This window comes from Chiloscyllium plagiosum, unplaced genomic scaffold (genome assembly GCF_037043375.1).
Source record: "Chiloscyllium plagiosum isolate Xiang-an unplaced genomic scaffold, Cpla_swu_hap1 HiC_scaffold_35, whole genome shotgun sequence".
Classification (NCBI taxonomy): domain Eukaryota; kingdom Metazoa; phylum Chordata; class Chondrichthyes; order Orectolobiformes; family Hemiscylliidae; genus Chiloscyllium; species Chiloscyllium plagiosum.
The window spans coordinates 38,857,854-38,878,853 of NW_028270173.1; the positions used below are offsets into that span (position 1 = coordinate 38,857,854).

The following is a 21,000-nucleotide window of genomic DNA, read 5'->3' on the forward strand; positions in this document are numbered from 1 at the left end:
GTCAACTTGGAAACGTTTGGTGGGGGGGCGGGGGGAAAAGAGGTGGGGTGGACCAACGCAAAAACCCCTCAGTCTGTCCCTGCTGCAGTAAAGAGACCGCCCAGCACTCCATCATATGCACACAGTGTGCACATAAACCTCACACACTGAGCACCCCCACAGAGACAGACACACACACAGACACTAACCCCTCCCCCCCCCCCCCCCAACCACTGTCTGTCACTGTCACAACCCGCACGCAGTGAATGGATTACTCATACAGGTTAGATACCTCAACTATCACACACATACAACTTTCTCAAACAATGACTGCTGAACGCAGTTATCCAACCAGGACAGGAGCCACGGTTGCAGACACCAGAAAGACAACTGGAGACACAACACACCCGTTGTGTTGGCAGAATGCCCGGCAGCGTGTGGAAACTCCCCGCTCGCTTTCTCAACCGTTAACTGCTGGACCACGTGCCAGGTTTGAGAGAGGAAGTGATTCACCTCACCACATTATACCAATTCCACACTGAAATGTCTGCACGCGAACCTGAACCTAACCCACGCACATGCTCTTCAGTCTGTTTACCAACGCCTGGAGTCATTCAACATACTGACATCTCCTGCCGAGTTACATTCTTAATCACATACCAGTGTGAAATACTAAACCCAGCGAAATCTCGTGTATTAATGCGTTCCAGATCAGTGCTGAGGGAACTTTACACTGTCTCTCACCTGCCCTCGGATGAGCACAGTGCCGTGGGGGTGTTATTCTCAGTTTAACCAAGCATAGGATGCTTTACTCTGTATATATCCATGTGCTGGGAGTGTTCGACAGAGACAGTATCAGGGGAGCTTTACATACAATCCAGGCTTCATTCCTCACACAGACCGACACACACCTCAGTCTGTCCCTGCTGCAGTAAAGGAGCACACGCCTGGATTATATCACAGGGACAGGGATGGGACCCATAGGGAGATGAGCAGCATCTCTAACAGTGCAACAAGCCCGCGCTCTCCCAGGGGCTGGATATGTAAGGCACAGCTGTCAAGTAGGAAAGCTCGCAGTCCGAATGTGCACAGCAAGCTGCCACAAACAAACAGTCACGTGATAAGACACAGACGCGTTTATTTGTTTCTCAACGCTGTCGAGTAAGGAATCAAGCCACAAGAGAGGTGTCCCCTCCACTTCTGAAGAACGCCATTCCCGTCGATCTAAGAAGGCTTTTGTTTGAGATCGGGGAGGCAGTGCCTCTGACAGCGCTGCGTTACGAATGGCGGCCTGTGACCTCCTGGCTCAGAGGGGGCAGCCTTTACTGAGCATGGCTGGCTGGGGGTCGGAGGGCAGCATGTCCTACCCACTCAGACTGCCCTCTGAGGAGGAGGTGGTCAGCTGCCTTGGGGGAAATCACCACCATCCACGTGCTACCTTCACAAATCCATTGGGTGGGAAGGGAGTGCCAAGATTTTGACCGGGCCACATTGGAGTAACGGCAGTCCTCGTGCTGGTCAGGACGGTTGACGCGGCTGGAAGGGGAAACTTGCAGCTGGTGGCGTGCCTGAATCTGATGTCCTTGTCCTTCGAGGTGGAAGTGGTCACGGCTTTAGGAAGTGTGGTGGAGGAGCCTTGGCGGGTTGCTGCCGTGCACCCTTGGGAGGTGGCACACCCTGCGGGTGTTGGAGGCAGAGGGGCCCAACATTGAAGGTCAGGATAGCTGCTTTGTCCTGGATGGTGCTGTTGGAGCTGCACCCACCCACCCACCCAGGCAGGCAGGCAGGCACATCACTAACTCTGCCCCAGCTAACATGAAAGCCAACTTGGCTGAAGTCAGGCCCCATACAGGGAGAGAGGCGTTATTAGATTAGATTATTAGATTCGATTACTTAGTGTGGAAACAGGCCCTTCGGCCCAACAAGTCCACACCGACCCTCCGAAGCGCAACCCACTCAGACCCATACCCCTACATTTACCCCTTACCTAACACTACGGGCAATCTCGCATGGCCAATTCACCTGACCCTGCACATCTTTGGACTGTGGGAGGAAACCGGAGCACTCGGAGGAAACCCACGCAGACACGGGGAGAACGTGCAAACTCCACACAGTCAGTCGCCTGAGGCGGGAATTGAACCCGGGTCTCTGGCGCTGTGAGGCAGCAGTGCTAACCACTGTGCCACCGTGCCGCCCGTATTCAGTCCCCGCAGACTCCATTCCTCCTCAGATATCCCTGCGCTCACTGTAATTGCGCCCTTTTCTCTGGAGGTGGGCCTTGCTTCATTCTGCAAAACGCTGCAGGCGTTGGAAACAGTGAGAGGCAGGAACCGAGACCCCCCTGAATATTCTCCAATTGAGGTACATTTGAAGAAAATCACGGGGGGGGGGGGGCACAACACACGTACGAACAGTGCTAGGGGGGCAGGAGAAACAGACAGCGTGCGTGGGGGCGTTGATCAACGCAACTCTCAACCTGCTCAGCACCCGGCGACAGCAAACCGCACTGCTTCCCCCCCCCTCCCCACCTCCAAACACTCGGCTAACCTTCAAAAGGCTGCCGCGCCACTCAGGCGCTGCTGGCTACGGGCACGGTTGAGCCAGTCTGCAGTTGGCGACTTCTCTAACACCGCACGAGGCAGCCCGAGCCCACGTTACCAGCAGCGGGTGGGCAAGGCGGCCATGTTGCCGGTCTAGTTATCCGGGGGATTCCGGGTTCAAATCCCGGAACATTAACATGAGTCACGGTGACGGCTGTCCTTCGGCACAAAGATAGTCCCACAAAGACCCCATTGGTCTTCAGGGGAGGAAAGTGCTGACCTTGGCCGACCCGAGTCACTGAATCCAAGGGGCGGTCGGGGCTGCCCAGTGCCACCCACGGGTGCTCCCCTGGAAGGATAAGGAGAGCCATGCACTGGACGGGGAGGAGGTTTGGAGCAGGCCGGGAAGCTCACCCCATCCCGTGTGTCAGCTGCAGGGTGAGCACCACACCCCCCTCCCCCCACCAGCCCTCTGTGGCCAGTGCTTCCCCACCGCAGCTCCACACCGCTGCAGCCTCCCAACACCTCTCAGACGCCGAGTGGCGGAGAGGGTAAACCTTCCACCCACCTTTACCCCTCTTGCCCACTGCACCATACCCATCCCGCCCAGCTTCCGCGGATCGCGCCGGCCTGCCCGCAGCCGCGGAAGGAAGGTGACCTTTGCGCTGGCTTGGCCTCTCTCATTCGCTAGCCTCAGCTTAGCGTGCGTCCCTCGGCCTACCCCACCACCACTTGGCCGGCTGCTTGGCCCGTTAAGGCATCGCTCGAAGTGACAGTGACATCCCACCCACCGAGGCTGTTCGCTTTGCACCCATCGCGACGGGACTGCGGGAGTACCAGCTCCCAAAGCAGGCGGCACTCTCTACCGCATGGCAAGGGAGTGCCGGACTGGCTGGGGGTGCCCATGGAAAACCCACCAGGCAGCTGCAGGCCGCCCTCCTGCTCCAACTGATGGCAGGTGGGACTAGATGGGACAGCATGGACAGGTTGGGCCGAAGGGTCTGTTTCCGTGCCGTACATCGCTACGAAAGCAGGCAAGCCCGCTCCTGGAAGGCGCGATGCCGTCGTCACCCTGCCACTGCCCGCGTGTACATTTGCTGCCTTACCTCCCCGGGTCGCCAAGGGCTGTGGGACATCCCAGCGCAGGCAGGAGCTCTTACTGCAGACCGGCCCACCGCACACCAATCAGCGATGCCATCTGCAAGGGTGAGAGGCTAACCACAGTGCCCTCGCTGTGAACTCTGCTGAGGTAGGCCGCTCTCTCTCTCTCTCTTCCCCCCAGCTTGGTGCTGCTGCAGAGACCCACGCCTTGGCAAACAACACTAAGGGTGGCTGGGGACGCAGCAGCAACAGGCAAATGTGCTTCGGTGGGCTGTGCAGCCCCTGCCCCGGGACAGCGAAAGGAGCTAACAGCTGTGTGGCTAACGGATGTTTGTGGCGACGACACACTCTCTCCTCCTCCCCCACCCCCCCCCCAAACACTTCAGCAGTTCACAGTCAGCGTCGAGTGTTCACCCGACAGAGACAGCAATTCTCCCTCTACCATCGCTCAGCCAAGAACGCGCTAAAAACGAGCAGGAGTAGGCTATTCAGCCCCTCCATTCCCCATGAAGGGCTTATGCCCGAAACGTCGATTTTTCCCCTGCTCCTCGGATGCTGCCCGACCTCCTGTGCTTTTCCAGCCCCACTCTCATCTCGACTCTATTCAGCTTCCCTTCCCTCCCCCCCCCAACCCCAAGCCAGCCTCCACTCCATGTCCGGTTTCCTCCACCACCACCCACCCCCTTTGCCATTCGAGAATCGGTCAAACTGGTGCCCAGCGGCCCCCTGGGCAGGAGAGATCCATGGGAAAACAAACCCAATAGAAAAAAACCAACCCTGCTCCCCTCTGCCTTAAACAGGAGGCTTGTTTAAAGTGGGTGCACGCTCCATCTACTCCCCCCCCCCCCCCCCACCTAATTCCAGCCTTTCCTAAACGGGGAAACATCCCGGGAGGTACGCACTCTGTCGAGTCACCTCTCAACTGTGCCCCTTCCTTCAAGATCACCTCCCGTCCTTCTGACTGCAGAGGGATACACACCTAGCCTGCCCAGCCCCTTCCCGCGTGCCTCCCACACCACTAGCGGTTCAGCAAATACGTTCGCTAAACTGTTTCCAGGGCAGCTCCACCCTCGCTCAACTAAAGATCCAGAGGAGAACATACTGGCTGTGGACCAGGGCAGTACTCCCTGCCCAACCATTCTTTGTGGAATGACATTCCCAATTCCATCAAACCGAGAGCACAGAGACAGGCCGTCTGGCCCATCGATGGGTGGGTGCGCTCCACACGAGCTCCCAGCCCATCTTCCATGCTGCATCCCCCCCCCCACGATCCCTGCATCTGTACAGCAGTTCTCCTTCTGTGTTCCCCCCCCCTTTGCCCTGAGATATCTCGATGTTGGTCCGCTCAGCCACACCCCGGGGTTTGGAGAGTCACACCGTAACCGCTGTCAGTTAAGGCTGCTCTAGAACATACCCTCTTCCCCCCACCCCCCCCCACCCCCTCCACCACCCCCAGCCCACCCCTTTGGGTGTAATCACTGACCGTCTGACAGTCAATCACTCGGTCCTGTCTGCCCCAGGAAACGGACACCTCTCCAGGTTGGCCTGGTCGAATTGTTTCAAAAACATCAAAAGCAAAGAGAAAATTCACGCCCCCACCCCCCCACCACCTTTCTCAGTCCCAAGGCGATATAGCCGCAGACAGCCCCGCCTGATTCTGTGGCTCCATCGGTGAGAGACGGTTAAGGACTGGTCTGGGGACTGACCCACGAGGCTGTTCTACCTCACAGTGAGCAACGGACGGAAGAGGTCTTCAGCCCGTGCCTGCCAGAGACCCAGGAACAACCAGACGCTGACAAACGCAGCTCAGCACAAGCGGGCAGATCACAATCTCACCCCAGCTGAGTTCCAAGAGTTGGCAAGATCTGTGTCACTTCCGCTAGTGGACCACAAGCTCAGCAAATGTGATTCAGAGTCGAGAGAGAGACAGAGAGAGAGAGAGACAGCGAGAGAGAGAGAGAGAGACAACGAGAGAGACAGAGACAGAGAGACAGAGACACAGAGAGACACAGAGAGACACAGAGAGACACAGAGAGACACAGAGAGACACAGAGAGACACAGAGAGACAGAGACAGACACAGAGAGACACAGAGAGACACAGAGAGACACAGAGAGACAGAGACAGACAGAGACAGACAGACAGAGACAGACAGAGACAGACAGAGACAGACAGAGACAGGCAGAGACAGGCAGAGACAGGCAGAGACAGGCAGAGACAGGCAGAGACAGGCAGAGACAGGCAGACAAAGAGAGAGAGAGAGAGACAGAGAGAGAGATAGACAGAGAGAGATAGACAGAGACAGAGAGAGACAGACAGACAGAGAGACAGGCACACACAGAGACAGAGACAGACAGAGACAGACAGAGACAGACAGAGACAGACAGAGACAGACAGAGACAGACAGAGACAGACAGAGACAGACAGAGAGATGAAGGAAGAGTGCAGATGCTGGAATCCAGAGTAGACCAGCAGGAGGCTGGAAGAACCCAGCGAGCCACGTGTTCAAGTCCCGATTCAAGATGGTTCAGGGAATCCTGGATGGACTCAACCTGCAGCTACTCTTTGTTTGTCCCAGAGATCGTACTCTGTGGTAGTCTGGAATATAAAACTCTTACAGGCAGTTTAGCTTAAATTATTACCTTTATTTACCAAGGGCATCGGTGTTACGCTATAACACAGATACCTACAAGTCAGGCTTGGGCTGAGGTTCTAAACCCCTGAGTAGCGGTGCCTGCCATTACCCCGAAGAGCTCACTCAGGCTACTCCCTTATTGCTACAGACAAGCTGTCTTTATACAGAACTTGGTATTACAATTACAAAAACGCCACATGTCCTTCATCAGATCAGCAGCAATAAAATGACAAAAAGTTTGCAGAGGAAGAGAAACTCATTGCCAGGTCCGAGTGCCCTTGACTCATCCAGCTACATGCACATCAAAGTGGGGAATCCTGATCCAGCCAGGTCCCAAATGGCTTAACGAGACAAGCTCCCTTTTCACAGGACATTATAATGAGGGGCTCGTCTAAATCTTTTGAAAAAAATCATGAGGTAACCTCGCTCAGCTGACATGCCCAGTACCACTGTCCTACAACATGGCCTTTTCTTTTAAAATCATCTTGGATTCCCAAAACGCAAATTAAATTCATAACATTCCTGGATCTCGAGCTCCAGCGAACAACACACAAACATTCAATTCATGACAAGCAAGTGTACGTTCAAACCAGACCACAAAGAGTTAACCTTTCCACCAGCTTCTGTCCCGTCTCTGTCTCCCTTGAACCCTTCAGTCAGTGAGTATAATTTACAGAAGCATGTTTTCTCTCTCTCACACACACACACACGCACACACACACACACACACACACACACGTGCACTCGTGTGTGTGTGTGTGTGTGTGTGTGTTAGAGAGAGAGAGAAAACATTCTTCTGTAAATTACACTCACCGACTGAAGGGTTCAAGGGAGACAGAGAGAGGACAGAAGCTGGTGGAAAGGTTAACTCTTTGTGGTCTGGTTTGAACGTACACTTGCTTGTCATGGATTGAATGTTTGTGTGTTGTTCGCTGGAGCTCGAGATCCAGGAATGTTATGAATTTAATTTGCGTTTTGGGAATCCAAGATGATTTTAAAAGAAAAAGCCATTTTGTAGGACAGTGGTACTGGGCATGTCAGCTGAGTGAGGTTACCTCATGATTTTTCCAAAAGCTTTAGACGAGCGTGTATGTGTGAACATCTTCCAACTCCCGTGCCTGTAAGGGTAACGAGATATTCCCATTGTGGAACAGTCAAGATGAGGGAACTGGGCTTCATAAATTCAAATCTGCTCAGTGTGGTATACATGAAAATGTATCAGGATTGTTCAATCACATGCATATTCCATTCAGCTTATTAAACTACAAGTTCTTTTCCAACTGAGTATGAGTTTTGTGAAGGGTCTTCAATATAAACTAGAAACTCAGTTATCCATCATCCAACTGTGAAAAGAGCGCTGCGTCTAGCCCTCGATGTGGCAAGGAAGTACTGCCACACGTTCCCCAAGTGAACAAACGTTATCACCTTATTTACACTGATCCATTGACATTAAGAACTTATATCCTTAATTCCTCTGAACAAATGCCACCCCCCACCCCGAACCATGACCAAGCGCTTCCCTGCATATCCTGCTTAGTTCTAGTGTACAAGGCAACAAACTTTCTCACAGGCAGCATCAGGTGGAGGAGACGTTGACATTTTTGGTGTAACCCTTCTTCAAGACGGGGGCGGTGGAAGCAGATTCGGTTGTTAGCTTTCAACAGGGAACTGAACAACTATTAGAAAAGGGCAAGACCTTGGAGGGCTGCTGGGGGAACCAAGCAACAGAGCTGGGGATGACCAAATGGCCCCTTCAGAGGGCTAGCAGGATAGCGACAGGCCGAACAGCCTCCACCGAGGGTATTCTGAAACCTTTTGAAGCCCGCCATCGATTTGCAGCGAGGTTCAGAGGTGGTGCCAGCGTGTACACGGGCTGGGTGGCAGGGGTTAAAGGTTAATGCACACATCACCGCGAGATGGAGGCCCAAGCTCCAAAACAGGCAAAGCCGCTCCTTCAGGGCGGACATCACAAAGCCTCATAGCTGAGTCAACGGAGGCGGGGGGGGGGGGGGGGGGGGGGGGGGGGGGGGGGGGGGGGGGGGGGGTGGGGTGGGGGTGCTGGCAAGGAGGCCAGCTTATTCCCGGTGCCATTTGGCCTGTCGTCTCTGCACAGGCCCCTCCCAAATGAGCAGCTGACCCACTGCCAGCCTCCTGCCTTGCCCCCGTCACGGTGACCAAGTGCTGCTCCTTTCCGGAGAACACTCCCGTTGGGAAGGCACAATTGAACCTGGCATCCAACTGAACACTCGGACGGTACATTCCAAACCCCCAACCACCCGCTACATTTTCACATAGACTCAGAGATGGACAGCACGGTAACAGACCTTTTGGTCCAACTCATCCATGCCGACCAGATATCCGAAATTAATCTAGTCCCATAAACCCTTCCTATTCAAAAACCCACCCAGATGCCTTTGAAATGTCGCAATTGTACCAGCCTCCACCACTTCCTTTGGCAGCTCATTCCATACACGTACCACCCTCTGAGTGAAAGCGTTGCCCCTTAGGTCTCTTTTATATCTTTCCTCTCTCATTCTAAACCTATGTCCTTTAGTTCTGGACTCTCCCACCCCAGGGAAAAGACCCTGTCTATTTACCCTATCCATGCCCCTCATGATTTTATACTCCTCCGACGCTCCAGGGAAAACAGCGCCAGCCAGTTCAGCCTCTCCCTATAGCTCCAATCCTCCAACCCTGGCAACATCCTTGTAAATCTTTTCTGAACCCTTTCAAGTTTCACAAAATCCTTCCAATACGAAGGAGACCAGAATTGCACACAATATTCCAACAGTGGCCTAACCAATGTCCTGTACAGCCGCAACATGACCTCCCAACTCCTGTACTCAGTACACTGACCAATAAAGAAAAGCATACCAAACGCCTTCTTCACTATCCTATCTACCTGCGACTCCACTTTCAAGGAACTATGTGTGTGTCCTGCTAAGATTTGCTTTTTCAAAATGCAGCACCTCGCATTTATCTAAATGAAACTCCATCTTCCACTCAAGTCCACTGGCCCTCTCATCAAGATCCTGTTGTAATCGGAGGTAACCTTCTTCACTGTCCACCACACCTCCAATTTTGGTGTCACCTGCAAACGTACTAACTTCCCCACCTACTCGGCGTGCAGGTACCTTGTGGCTGTGAATATCTCCATGAGATCGCCTCTCAGACTTGCTTCCTCCCTGGGAAACATCTCTAACTTCACCAAACTCTCTTCGTAACCCAGAGCTCCAAATCCCTGAAGTAATTCTCCATCATCTATCAAAAGGGAGACACTCATTGCAGAACGGCTGCAGCACGTACAAAGGCCAATTAGCCCGATGGCTGAGACTAGCCTGAGACTAGCTTTCATTTCATTCATTTCCGCCTCACCAATGGCCATCGTGAATTTTGAAACCCCTTTCCTGGAGCGCTCGCCTGGATATCTGGAGTACCAGTCCAGGGATATTACACATCGCCACCATCTCCCCACCATGACTCGATGGGCTGATTGGCCTGCTTCCACACTACAGGGGGAGTCTATGAATTTGTCAGCTGCCCAAGTCATTGTGAATTTTGTCTCCTTTAGAGCAGGACGGGGATCTTTCATAACTTTGCCCAAGCATGATGCTGAACACTTACAGAGAAACCTGCAGTTTTCCCCAATGGAGCTTTGTGCAACTCGGTGAGAGAGAAACAACACAATGTCCTCACCGAGTCAGACAACATGGAAGCAGACCCTTTGGCCCAACCAGGCCATGCCAGGCATGTTCCCCAAACTCAACCAGTCCCACCTGCCTGCCCCTGGCCCACAGCCCTCCAAACCTTTCCTGTACATGAACTTATCCAAATGTCTTTTAAACGTTGTTAACAGCACCCACATCCACCACTTGCTCTGGAAGTTCATTCCACACTATATAGAGATGTACAGCACGGAAACAGACCCTTCGGTCCAACCTGTTCATGCCATGCAGGTACCCCAACCCAATCTAGTCCCACCTACCAGCACCCAGCCCATATCCCTCCAAACCCTTCCTATTCATATACCCATCCAGATGCCTCTTAAATGCTGCAATTGTACCAGCCTCCACCACTTCCTCTGGCAGCTCATTCCATACACGTACCACCCTCTGTGTGAAAATGTTGCCCCTTAGGTCTCTTTTATATCTATCCCCTCCCACCCTAAACTTATGCCCTCTAGTTCTGGACTCCATGAACCACTCTTTGTGTAAAATACTGCTCCTCATATTCTTTTTAAAAACCTTCTCTTCTCACCTTAAAATAATGTGCCTCTTAGTTCCAAACTCCCCCAGCCAAGGGGGGAATAACTTTGCTACCCATCACTTCTATCTATACGCCCTCATTATTTTATAAACCTCAGTAAGATCACACCTCAACCTCCCAGTGAAGACTGTCTCAGTCTTTCCATTTCTGCATCTCAAATCCTCTATTCCTGGTCACATCCTGGGGGGGGGGGGGGGGGGGGTAAATGTTTTCTGAACCCTCCCCAATTTAAAACAAACCTGGTGAATCTTTCCTGAACCCTCCCTAATTTAATAACATCCTTCTTCGAGCAGGGCGATCAGATCTGGACCCAGAGGAGACCTCCCCAACGTCCTGTACAACCTCAACATGATATCCCAATCCCTTCGCTCAGAGGGTCTGAGTATTGAAGGTAAGTGTGCTGAACACCTTCACCACCCTGTCTCCCTGTGACACAAACTTCAAAGAGATATATATCTGCACCCCTAGGTCTCTGCCCTCTACAACACTACCCCAGGCCCCCCTCACAGGGAAACCTTGACAGGATTGGGGGTGGGAGGTATCGAAGATCTTCTGATTAGACAAGGTAAGGATCAAAGTGGAGCACTGACTTGGAGCAGTGGGACCACGTAGTCTGCTACTCAGCTGTGAGTCCGATCTAAAATCGAGATTTATGGGTAAATTATAAAGTGTTACATTTAGGCGTTGGGAGAGGGGTTAGGGTGCCTTTATGGCATAAGGTGTGTGCCTTGCTTTAAAATGGTACGGTATCCATCCAACACACAGATGCATGGACATTGCTGAGAGCTTTTCTCAATAATCGAGTTACTTGACCCCCCCCCGTCCCAATGAGGTACATTTGTTCTGAGCCAGACCCAACCCCCTCAAGCCATAAGCAGAAGACCCTAATTTTGGAGAAAGTGAGGACTGCAGATGCTGGAGATCAGAGTCGAAAAGTGCGATGCTGGAAAAGCGCAGTTGGTCAGGCAGCATCCGAGGGGCAGGAGAATCAACCCTTCCAGCGTGAGCTCTTCATCAAGAATATGGGGGCATTCCTGATGAAGAGCTCACGCTCGAAATGCTGACTCTCCTGCTCCTCGGATGCTGCCTGACCGGCTGTGGCAGGCCGTAATTTTTCCTGCTTTTTAAGGTGAGTACCAGACGGGTGCAATTTGTTTGGTCAAACTTCATGACGTTAAACAAAACCGCACTTTATTTTTACACTGGCAATTAAAATGCAAACAAAAATAAAAATAAAGATAAGATTTGACTTAACTGTCTAAACGCTAAATAAAATAATACATATATTAGTAGCTAATTAACTGTTCCAGTCTAGTAACCTCCCATGAACACACCCTTGGCAAAAGGCAAGCTTCAGTAAAATAGCTTGGCTTACTACAATTCTCCAATCCAGGAAAAGGTACATCAAAAGAACACTCAGAAACAGAGTTGCAGGGAGGGGTGCGCTACAGCTTTCAAACCCAGCTTCAAGACCCCAGCAACAACTGCTGAAAAACTTAAACTGAAAGTCTTGGTGCTGTGGATCTTGACCCCACCCATCCAGGCTGCTTCTATTGTTCCAGCTTTAAAGAAAATCCCCAAGACCTCACGAGCTGTTTACTTTATTGGCCTCAAACAGACGGCTCGACGCCTCTGTCTTAAAACCTCTCTTCCAAAATCAAAACCCAGGACAAAATACACCTCTTAAAGACATAGCCTCATCACACGAGAAAATGGCAACACCTTTGGGAGTGTCACAACCTTCGACTAACACTTTCAGGTTAAATGGTAAAACTAACCAGATATACGTTCGCTGGATGTGCAAAGTGTCCCTTTGATCAGGAATGTTGCACAGGGAAGATCCACCCATGATGATATGACAGGAAGCAGACAGGTCTTTTACTGAACAGCTCAGAATCGAAGGCCAATTGATCTCCTGTGGCTGTACCAGCTGACAAAGGTTTCCTCCCTAATGCAGTTCTGACCCATAACCTTGTCGATTTACAGCACCGCAATTATTTCTCAATGCAATCAAGCTTTCTGCTTCGACCAACCTCTGAGGCACTGACCCTGTCCTCTCCTCCCTCCATCTCATCCCTTCATAAATTCCTTTGAATCCATCCTCTGCTCCTGAGGGAACTGGGTATTTTCAATGAGATGGAGAAGACCCATGGTCACAGGGTCATGTTTTTATAGCGCAGAGAGAAAAAAAAAGCCCTTTGGCTGATCTCATCCAGTCACGGGGCACGTCTCCATGCCAATGCCGTGGGAGTCGGATCGTCGGTCAGCTGGATGGCCGGCTCGTGAAGCAGAGCATGGGTTTCACCTCCCACACCGGGCTGAGGACACCATGAAGGGGGCCTTCCCTCCCAAGCTCTCCCTCGCTTGAGGTTTGGTGGCCCTCAGGTTAAACCACTACCCTCCAGAGAGCAGCCCGATGGACGAGCGAGACAATGGCGAACCTTACCTTGACTTTTATTCCAATCCCAGCTTCCATCACCCTTCCCCCGTAACCCTGCATGCCGGCGTGTTTCAAGGGCTCATCTAAATAGTTCTTTCACGAGGGTTGAGGGTTTCCACGCACGTTTGAGCAGACAGATCCAGATTTCTTTTAATCATTCACGGCGAGGCCAGAATTTATCGCCCACCCCTTGGTTGCCCAGAGTCGAAAGTGTGGTGCTGGAAAATCCCAGCCAACCAGGCAGCATCCGAGGAGCAGGAGAGTCGACAGTTCAGGCAGAAGCCCCTCATCAGGAATGAGGCTTGTGGGTGGGGGCTGAGAGATAAATGGGAGGAGGGGTGGGGTTCAGGGGGAAGGTAGCTGGGAAAGTGATAGGTGGATGAAGGTGATAGGTCAGAGGGGGGGGGAAGTGATGGACATGTTCAGAGGGCGGTGCAGAGTTTGAGACATGGAACTGGGATAACGTGGAGGATGGGAAATGAGGAAGCTGTTGAAATCCACATTTATCCCGTGTGGTTACAGGGTCCCAAGGCGGAATGTGAGGCGTTCCTCCTCCAGGCGTCAGGTGGTAACAGCTTGACGGTGGAGGAGGCCCAGGACCTGCATGTCCTTGATGGAGTGGGAGGGGGAGTTGAAATGTTCAGCCACAGGTCAATGGGGTTGGTGGGTGCGAGTGTCCCAGAGATGTTCTCTGAAACGATCTGCAAGAAGGCATCCTGTCTCCCTGATGTCGAGGAGTGCAATGGATGCAGTAGATGACATTGGGACAGGTTGTTCAAGATGTTAAGATCAAATGTTTTAAAATTAGAATCCCTACAGTGTGGAAACAGGCCCTTCGGCCCAACAAGTCCACATAGACCCTCCAAAGAATAACCAACCCAGACCCATTTCCCTCTGACTAATGCACCGAGCACTATGGGACAATTTAGCACGGCCAATTCACCTGACTTACACATCTTTGGACTGTGGGAGGAGACCGAAGCACCCGGAGGAAACCCACGCAGACACGGGGAGAATGTGCAAACTCCACACAGACAGTCGCCCGAGTCTGGAATCGAACCCAGGTCCCTGGTGCTCTGAGGCAGCAGTGCTAACCACTGAGCCTCCATGCAGCCAAGCTGTGGGTCTGGAGTCACATGGTCAGGATGACAGATTTCCTTCCCTGAAGGACATTAGAAAATGGGTTTTTCCCACAACCAACAATGGATTCATGATCATGGTTCGACTCTTAACTCCAGATTTTTATCGAAGTCACCATCTGCGTTGGCCGGAGCCGAACCCAGGTCCCTAGAATGTCTGAGTCAACAGCCCAGCAATAGTAACCACTAGGCCATCACCTCATGTCCACCACCACCAGCCGTGGAGAAAATGGCTTCCTCAAATGACCCCCCCCCCTAAATTTTCTACTCCTGCCCATAAAACTGCACCCCCTTCTGTTGACTGACCCTCTACTGAGGAGAAATGTCTATGCCCCTCAGAACTTTGTACAACCCGATGTCCCCTTCAGCCTCTTGAGGAAAACCGACCCCAGCCGATCTTGTCTCTCCTTCAGTGCTGAATCGCTCCAGGCCAGGCAACATCTTGCGGCCTCGATGGTGCAGTACAGCGCGGTGCCCAGAACTACACACACAGCACACCCCAGCTGTGACCAAACTAACACGGTGCACAGCTTTCAACAGGATGTCGCCTGGGCCGGAGCGAGCCAGCTATGAAGAGAGGTTAGCTAGGCCCAAGGCTGGGGTTGTTTTCCTCAGAGCAGAGAAGGCTGGGGAGGGTGGGGCAGAGGAACGTGATTGAAGTATGAGGGTAGAGGGGGAGAAACGCCTTCCCCCTCAGCAGACGGGGCAGGTGGGGGGGATTGGGACGATGGTTTTAAGAATAAGGTGCAGGGTGTTCAGTGGGGATTTAAGGAAGTTCCTTTCCACCCAGAGGGTTGAGGAAATCTCAAACCCACTGCCTAAAATGGAGGAGCAGGAGGAGGCAGAAGCCATCGACACACTGGAGAGTCATTTAGACCGAGCACCTGACAGACACTCTCATGTCAGGCTGCAGAAGGTCAACTGCCGCAAAACCGGATGAAGATAGATAAATTCGTCATAGAATCGTCGAATGCCCAAGGTGGGGAAGCAGGCCATTCGACCCATTGGGTCCTCTCCAAAGAGCGTTCCACCCTCCCTATCCTATCCTATCCTATTACCCCCACATTCCCCATGGCTAACCCACCCTAGCCTGCACATCCCTGCACACTGTGAGCAACTTAGCATAACCTATCCACCCTAACCTGCACATCTTCAGACTGTGGGAGGAAACCGGAGCACCCGGAGGAAACCCACGCAGACACGGGGAGAATGTACAAACTCCACACAGAGAGTCGCCCGAGGCTGGAATCGAACCCGGGTCCCTGGAGCCATGAGGGCGGGGGGGTGCTAACCACTGAGCCACTGTGCTGATCGTGATGACCAAGTTGGACACAACAGGCCAAAGAGCCCTTTCTCCACGCTGTCAAACCTCTGACTCTACCATTCATCACACATTCCCTGGACCTCTCACTTTTCGGAAATATATTCGATTTGCCACTGTGCAACCCATCCACTCAGGCCGTCGACATTGTCCTGCAGTCTCAGGCTTTCCTCCTCACCAATTACCACACCAAACCCAGTGCCAGCTGCGAACTTTGTGACTGTACCTCCTACATTCAAGGCTTGATCATTAATGCAGTCTGTATGCAGCAAGGGGACTCGGCGCCGAACGCTGTGGGATGCACGAGACACAGGCTTCCAATCACAGAGACAATCTTCACATCCCACCCTCCGCTTCCTGCTACTTCATCAGCTTTGGATCAAATTTGTCAAACTGTTCTTGATCCCAGAACTCTTAGCCTCCTAACCAGTCTAGCACATACAGTCCTCGTCAAAAGCCTTACTTTACCCATACGTCAACTGCCCTCTACTCAACAATAACCTCCCCAAAAGATTCAACCAAATTCATCAGACGTGATCGCCCCTGAAAACACTGTGCTGACTCTCCTTAATTAATCCTTGCCTCCCCAACTGGAGCTTAATTCTGACCCTCAGACATTTTTCCAATAGTTTCCCTAACAACGATGTTCAGACTCACTGGCCGAAAGTTCCCTGGTTTCTCCCTATCACCATTCCTGAGCAACGATACCACATCAGCTGTTCTCCACTTCTCTCGCACCTCTCCGCAGTCCAGAAAGAGTGTGAAAATCAATGTCAGAATCCCAGCAACTTGCCTCCCACAGCAGCCTGTGCTATATCTCATCTGGGCCTGGCAATGTATCTACTCTCAAGCCTGTTAAACCTGGTAATAGCCCCGCCCCCCCCTCCCCTCAATCCTAATTTGGTCAAATCTCCTTCCTCCATGATTTCTACACCTACATCATCCTTCTCTACAGTTACTACAGATGCAAAGTACCCACTTAAATCACAGCTCGGACTTCAGTTTCGACTCATTCAGTCCGTAATGCGCTCTACTCTTTCCCTGGTTATCCTCAAACCCCTAACAGAGTGAGAAAACACCTTTGCATTTTGTTAACGTTACCTGCAAGGTTTTTTCATGTTCCCTGTTTGCTCTCCTAATTCCTTTTGGAAGTAACATCCTGCACTTTCAATACTCCTCTGTGACATCCACTGTTTTGAACACTTGGTATTAAATTTAGATTAGATTCCCTACAGTGTGGAAACAGGCCCTTTGGCCCAACCAGCCCACACTGACCCTCCAAAGAGTAACCCACCCAGACCCATTTCCCTCTGACTATTGCACCTAACACTAGGGGCAATTTAACATGACCAATTCACCTGACCTGCACATCTTTGGACTATGGGAGGAAACCGGAGCACCCGGAGGAAACCCACGCAGACACGGGGAGAATGTCTGTGTGGAGTTTGCATATTCTCCCCGTGTCTGCGTGGGTTTCCTCCGAGTGCTCCGGTTTCCTCCCAAAGATGTGCAGGCCCGGTGAATTGGCCGTGCTAAATTGCCCATAGTGTTAGGTGCATTAGTCAGAGGGAAATGGGTCTGGGTTGGTTACTCTTTGGAGGGTCAGCGTGGGCTGGTTGGGCCGAACGGCCTGTTTCCACACTGTAGGGAAGCTAAACTAATCTAATCCAATCCATCTCCTCAGAGAAAGTGAGGACTGCTGATGCTGGAGATCAGAGTTGAGAATGTGGTGCTGGAAAAGCACAGGAGGTCAGGCAGTATCCGAGGAGCAGGAGAATCGACATTTCGGGCATAAGCCCAACACCAGGAATGCTGTCCTGATGACTGACCTGCTGTGCTTTTCCAGCAACACACTCTCGACTCATATCTGTCTCCCTCTATTGGTCTTCGGAGGTCTTTAGTACATTCCCAACAAAAAGATTTCCCCAACCATCCCCTCATTTTTCCTTATTTTAAGTTATACCCATATGGCCTCACCTCAGGAACTTTCTAAGGTACCATTCCTCCTCCCGCAGTAATTGAGTCTTCAATCAATATTAAAACCTCACCTTCATTTACAGCACACACATACCTCCCTCCCACCAACCCACCCTACCCCTGTCACCCTGCAGTTCCTACGGTTAACCCACCCAGCCTGCACATCCCTGCATACCACAGGACAATCTCCCATGGCCAATCTATCCTCACCTGCACATCTTTGGATTGTGGGAGGAAACCCACACAGACACGGGGAGAATGTGCAAACTCCACACAGGCAGTCGCCTGAGGTTGGAATCGAACCTGGGTCCCTGGCGCTGTGAGGCAGCAGTGCTAACCACTGAGCCAGCTTTCTATACTTGCCCTGTGCATCATCCCCCCTCGCCCCCCCCCCCCCCCCATGTACCTTCACCCCTTACCCCATACACCTGCCAAATTAGCTTAAAGCCACTCCCAATGCACGAGCTCACCACAGCCACCAGCCCTGGCAAGGGTATTGCATCTCATTCTGGTTCTGATGCAACCCCCATCGGACTTGTCCAGGCCTCACCTTCCCCAGAAAACAACCCAGCGATGCTGAAATCTAACGCCCGCCCAACCCGTCAGCCATGCATTCATCTGCTCGATCACCTCGACTCGCTTCACGTGACACCAGGAATAATCCAGAGATTACAACCTTCGAGGTGGCTGCTTTCTGAACTCCCACCAAGCCCCCTTGTTACAGGAACCTTTTGGGCCGACATCCTTGGTCCCGGTTTGAACCACAATCACTGACTGCTCACCCTCCCCCCAGACTTCAGAACGACATCCTCGACCCGGACCCAAGGAGGCACATCCGTGGGCCCAGATAATCCTGTCGGTCGCCCTCAGGATTGAATCTGCTACCACTATTCCTCTACCTCCCCTTCGACTGTGCAGCTGGGCCGTGGCTGCACTCCCCCAGGGCAAACGGTCACTCTCACCGGGACTGACACAGAAAGTCTGTTCCTGACTGAGACACCCACGGGGCTTTCCTGACAACCGATACCTTTCTTCTGAACGATGGTCACCCTATCCCCTCGCTGATTGCAGCTTCGCGAAGCTGCGGAGTGACCACATCTTCAAAAAAAAGAGACATGCCGTCCACGCAACCCTCAGCCTGACTGACGCACGACTGTGACACAAGCTGATGATCAGTGTCCAAACTCCAGCGCTCAAACCAGCGGCACTTCCTACTCATCCAAACTTCCAGGAATGTTTGAGATTTCCGACATACTATACCCCTTGTATTTACACAGGACTGAGTCTCCCTGCCATGCCTCGGCTCAATTTACACCCCTTGACTCTTAATTTTACTCTCCTTCCCTTCTCCTACTTTGGCTTATTTGGATGACTTTCACCTACTTCAGGCACTCTCTGAGGCAATCACCGAGGTTACAGTGCTGTTCCAGAGCGGGAAAAGGGTTTTATCCCACACCCTGCGCCACAGTGCATTGCTCAAACGGCAAAACAAAAGGACGGTCAGGTCGTAATCACAACGCAGCTAATGGGAGCTTGCTGTGCATCCACCATCAAACACAGGTCTTGCACGAGAACACTTCAATTGGATGCGGTGCCCAGACGTGGCGAGAGGGGCACGCTGAACGCAGGCCATTCGTTCACCACTCTGTGCTAACCCGTGAACCAGACAGCCGTAGGACGTGAATCGAGTGAGCTGGGCGGGAAGACTCAAAGGTCATTGACAGATTAGGGTCAGGGGTTTCAGCCAACACCCCCCCTCCCCCCAATGTTGTGAGTGGGATTTCAGCTGGGAAGGAGTTGGTGTGATGAACTGTATGGCTGTCATAGAGATGTACAGTACAAAAGTAACACCCTTTGGTCCAACTCGTCCATGCCGACCAGATATCCTATTTGCCAATATTTGGCCTGTATCCCTCTAAACCCTTCCTATTCATATACTCATCCAGATGCCTTTTAAATGCTGTAATTATACCAGCCTCCACACATGCACCACCCTCTGCTCCTCAGGTCCCTTTTAAATCTTCCTCATCTCACCTTAAACCTATGCCCGCTACTTTGGACTTCCCCCACCCCAGGGAAAAGACCTTATCTCGTGATTTTATAAACCTCTTATAAGGACACTCCTGAGCCTCCAATACCCCAGTCCCTTTAGCATCTCTCTATTGCGCAAACCCTCCAAACCTGGCAACATTGCTGTAAAGTATATTATGAAGCCTTTCAAGTTTCACAGCATCTTTCCGGTAGCAGGGAGATCAGAATTGAATGCAGTATTCCACAAGTGGCCTAACTGAGGTGCTGTACAGCCGCAACATGGCCTCCCAACTCCTTTATTCAATGTACTGTCCAATAAAGACAAGCAAGCCAAATGCCTTCTTCACTAACCTATCTATCTGCAACTCTACTTTCAAGGAACTATGAACCTGCACTCCTAGGTCTCTCTGTTCAGCAACACTCCCTTACTGGAGACCTGTTTAGAAACATAGTTGTATTAAACACTGCTGTCCCCTAATTTATCCCCAGTGCCCTAGTGCCAGGTCACGGGTGTGCGCTACTCACCTCTGCTATTCTCACACATTATGTCCCAGATAATTCCAAAGCTGCAGAAACTTCCAGTGATCCGACGATTTCAAGGTCACAGAGGTAGCCAGCTCCTCCTCATCCTCCACTCTAAGTCAATGCTGGCTCAGTCCAACTGTACCCCGATCACCAGACACCCTGCGCACAAACTCTGCCCCTCCTCTACGTGGGTCTTGCTCAGCAATCGCCCCACGAACCCCCAACCCTGCTCCACTGTGGACCCAGATATCCTGATCCACCTCAGCCCATTCACCGCTCCTTCCCCATCTTAACGTCAACCGAACACTCGCGCATGAGGGGTCCCGGGATTGCTACAACCCTCGGGGAGGAGGTGGGAGAGCTCAGCCCCACTTTGCCCCTCGGGTCGGTCGCTCTGTCTCTCCCTGAGCACAGTCTGTCCCCTGGGTGGGTGGATGGATGGATGGATGGAAGGTTCCTTTTTAGTTATTTTCTCTCTCTATCTATCTCTCCCTTCTCTGACTGAGACACCCTCCAGCCGGTATCTGTCTGCTTCACTCTTTCCCTCTGCTGCCCAGGTCCCTCTCTCTCACTCCCTCTCGGTGATGGAGGTGGAGGTGGAGGTGGGGGGGTCAGAGTCCCTCTCTCTCTCTCACTCTCTGCTGCTCCCTCTCACCTTCTTTATTTATATTTTCTTTATCTCCTGGATTTTTTGATCCCACTCACTCCCTTGCTCTTTATTCCTCCCTCTCTCTCTCTCACTCCATTATAGGTGTACCTACCTCCCCTCTCCCTCTCCCTCACTATTCCCCCTCTCTATCCCCCCCCTCCTCCTCTTCTATCCCCCTTCCCCCCGGGATGGCTCTCCTCCTCCTCCTCCTCCTCCTCTTTAACTCAGGTTTAACCCAATCCCACCTCTCACCCCCATCCAACAGCCTGGGCCTCAGGCTCGCTGCCCCCGCCGCTCCGATCCCCCTGCTCTCTCTCTCTCTCTCTCCCAGAGTCAGTCCCGGCCACTAGGCCCCGATCCCCGGCCTCAGGTGACATTCTCCGCAGGGATCCGCGCAG

The 21,000-nt window shown here is 52.2% G+C and overlaps 1 protein-coding gene across 1 annotated transcript in view; it reads right to left on the reverse strand.

The window, feature by feature from the left end:
- The window catches only part of LOC122541555 (retinoic acid receptor RXR-beta-A-like), a 52,475-nt gene extending 31,792 nt beyond the window's left edge, over window positions 1-20,683 (reverse strand). Inside the window, exon 1 of the mRNA XM_087978990.1 lies at window positions 19,954-20,683. Within this exon, the coding sequence (XP_087835116.1) occupies window positions 19,954-19,972 (19 nt within the window). The 5' untranslated portion in view covers window positions 19,973-20,683. The remainder of the gene's footprint in view (window positions 1-19,953) is intronic.
- Window positions 20,684-21,000: the final 317 nt, after the last annotated feature.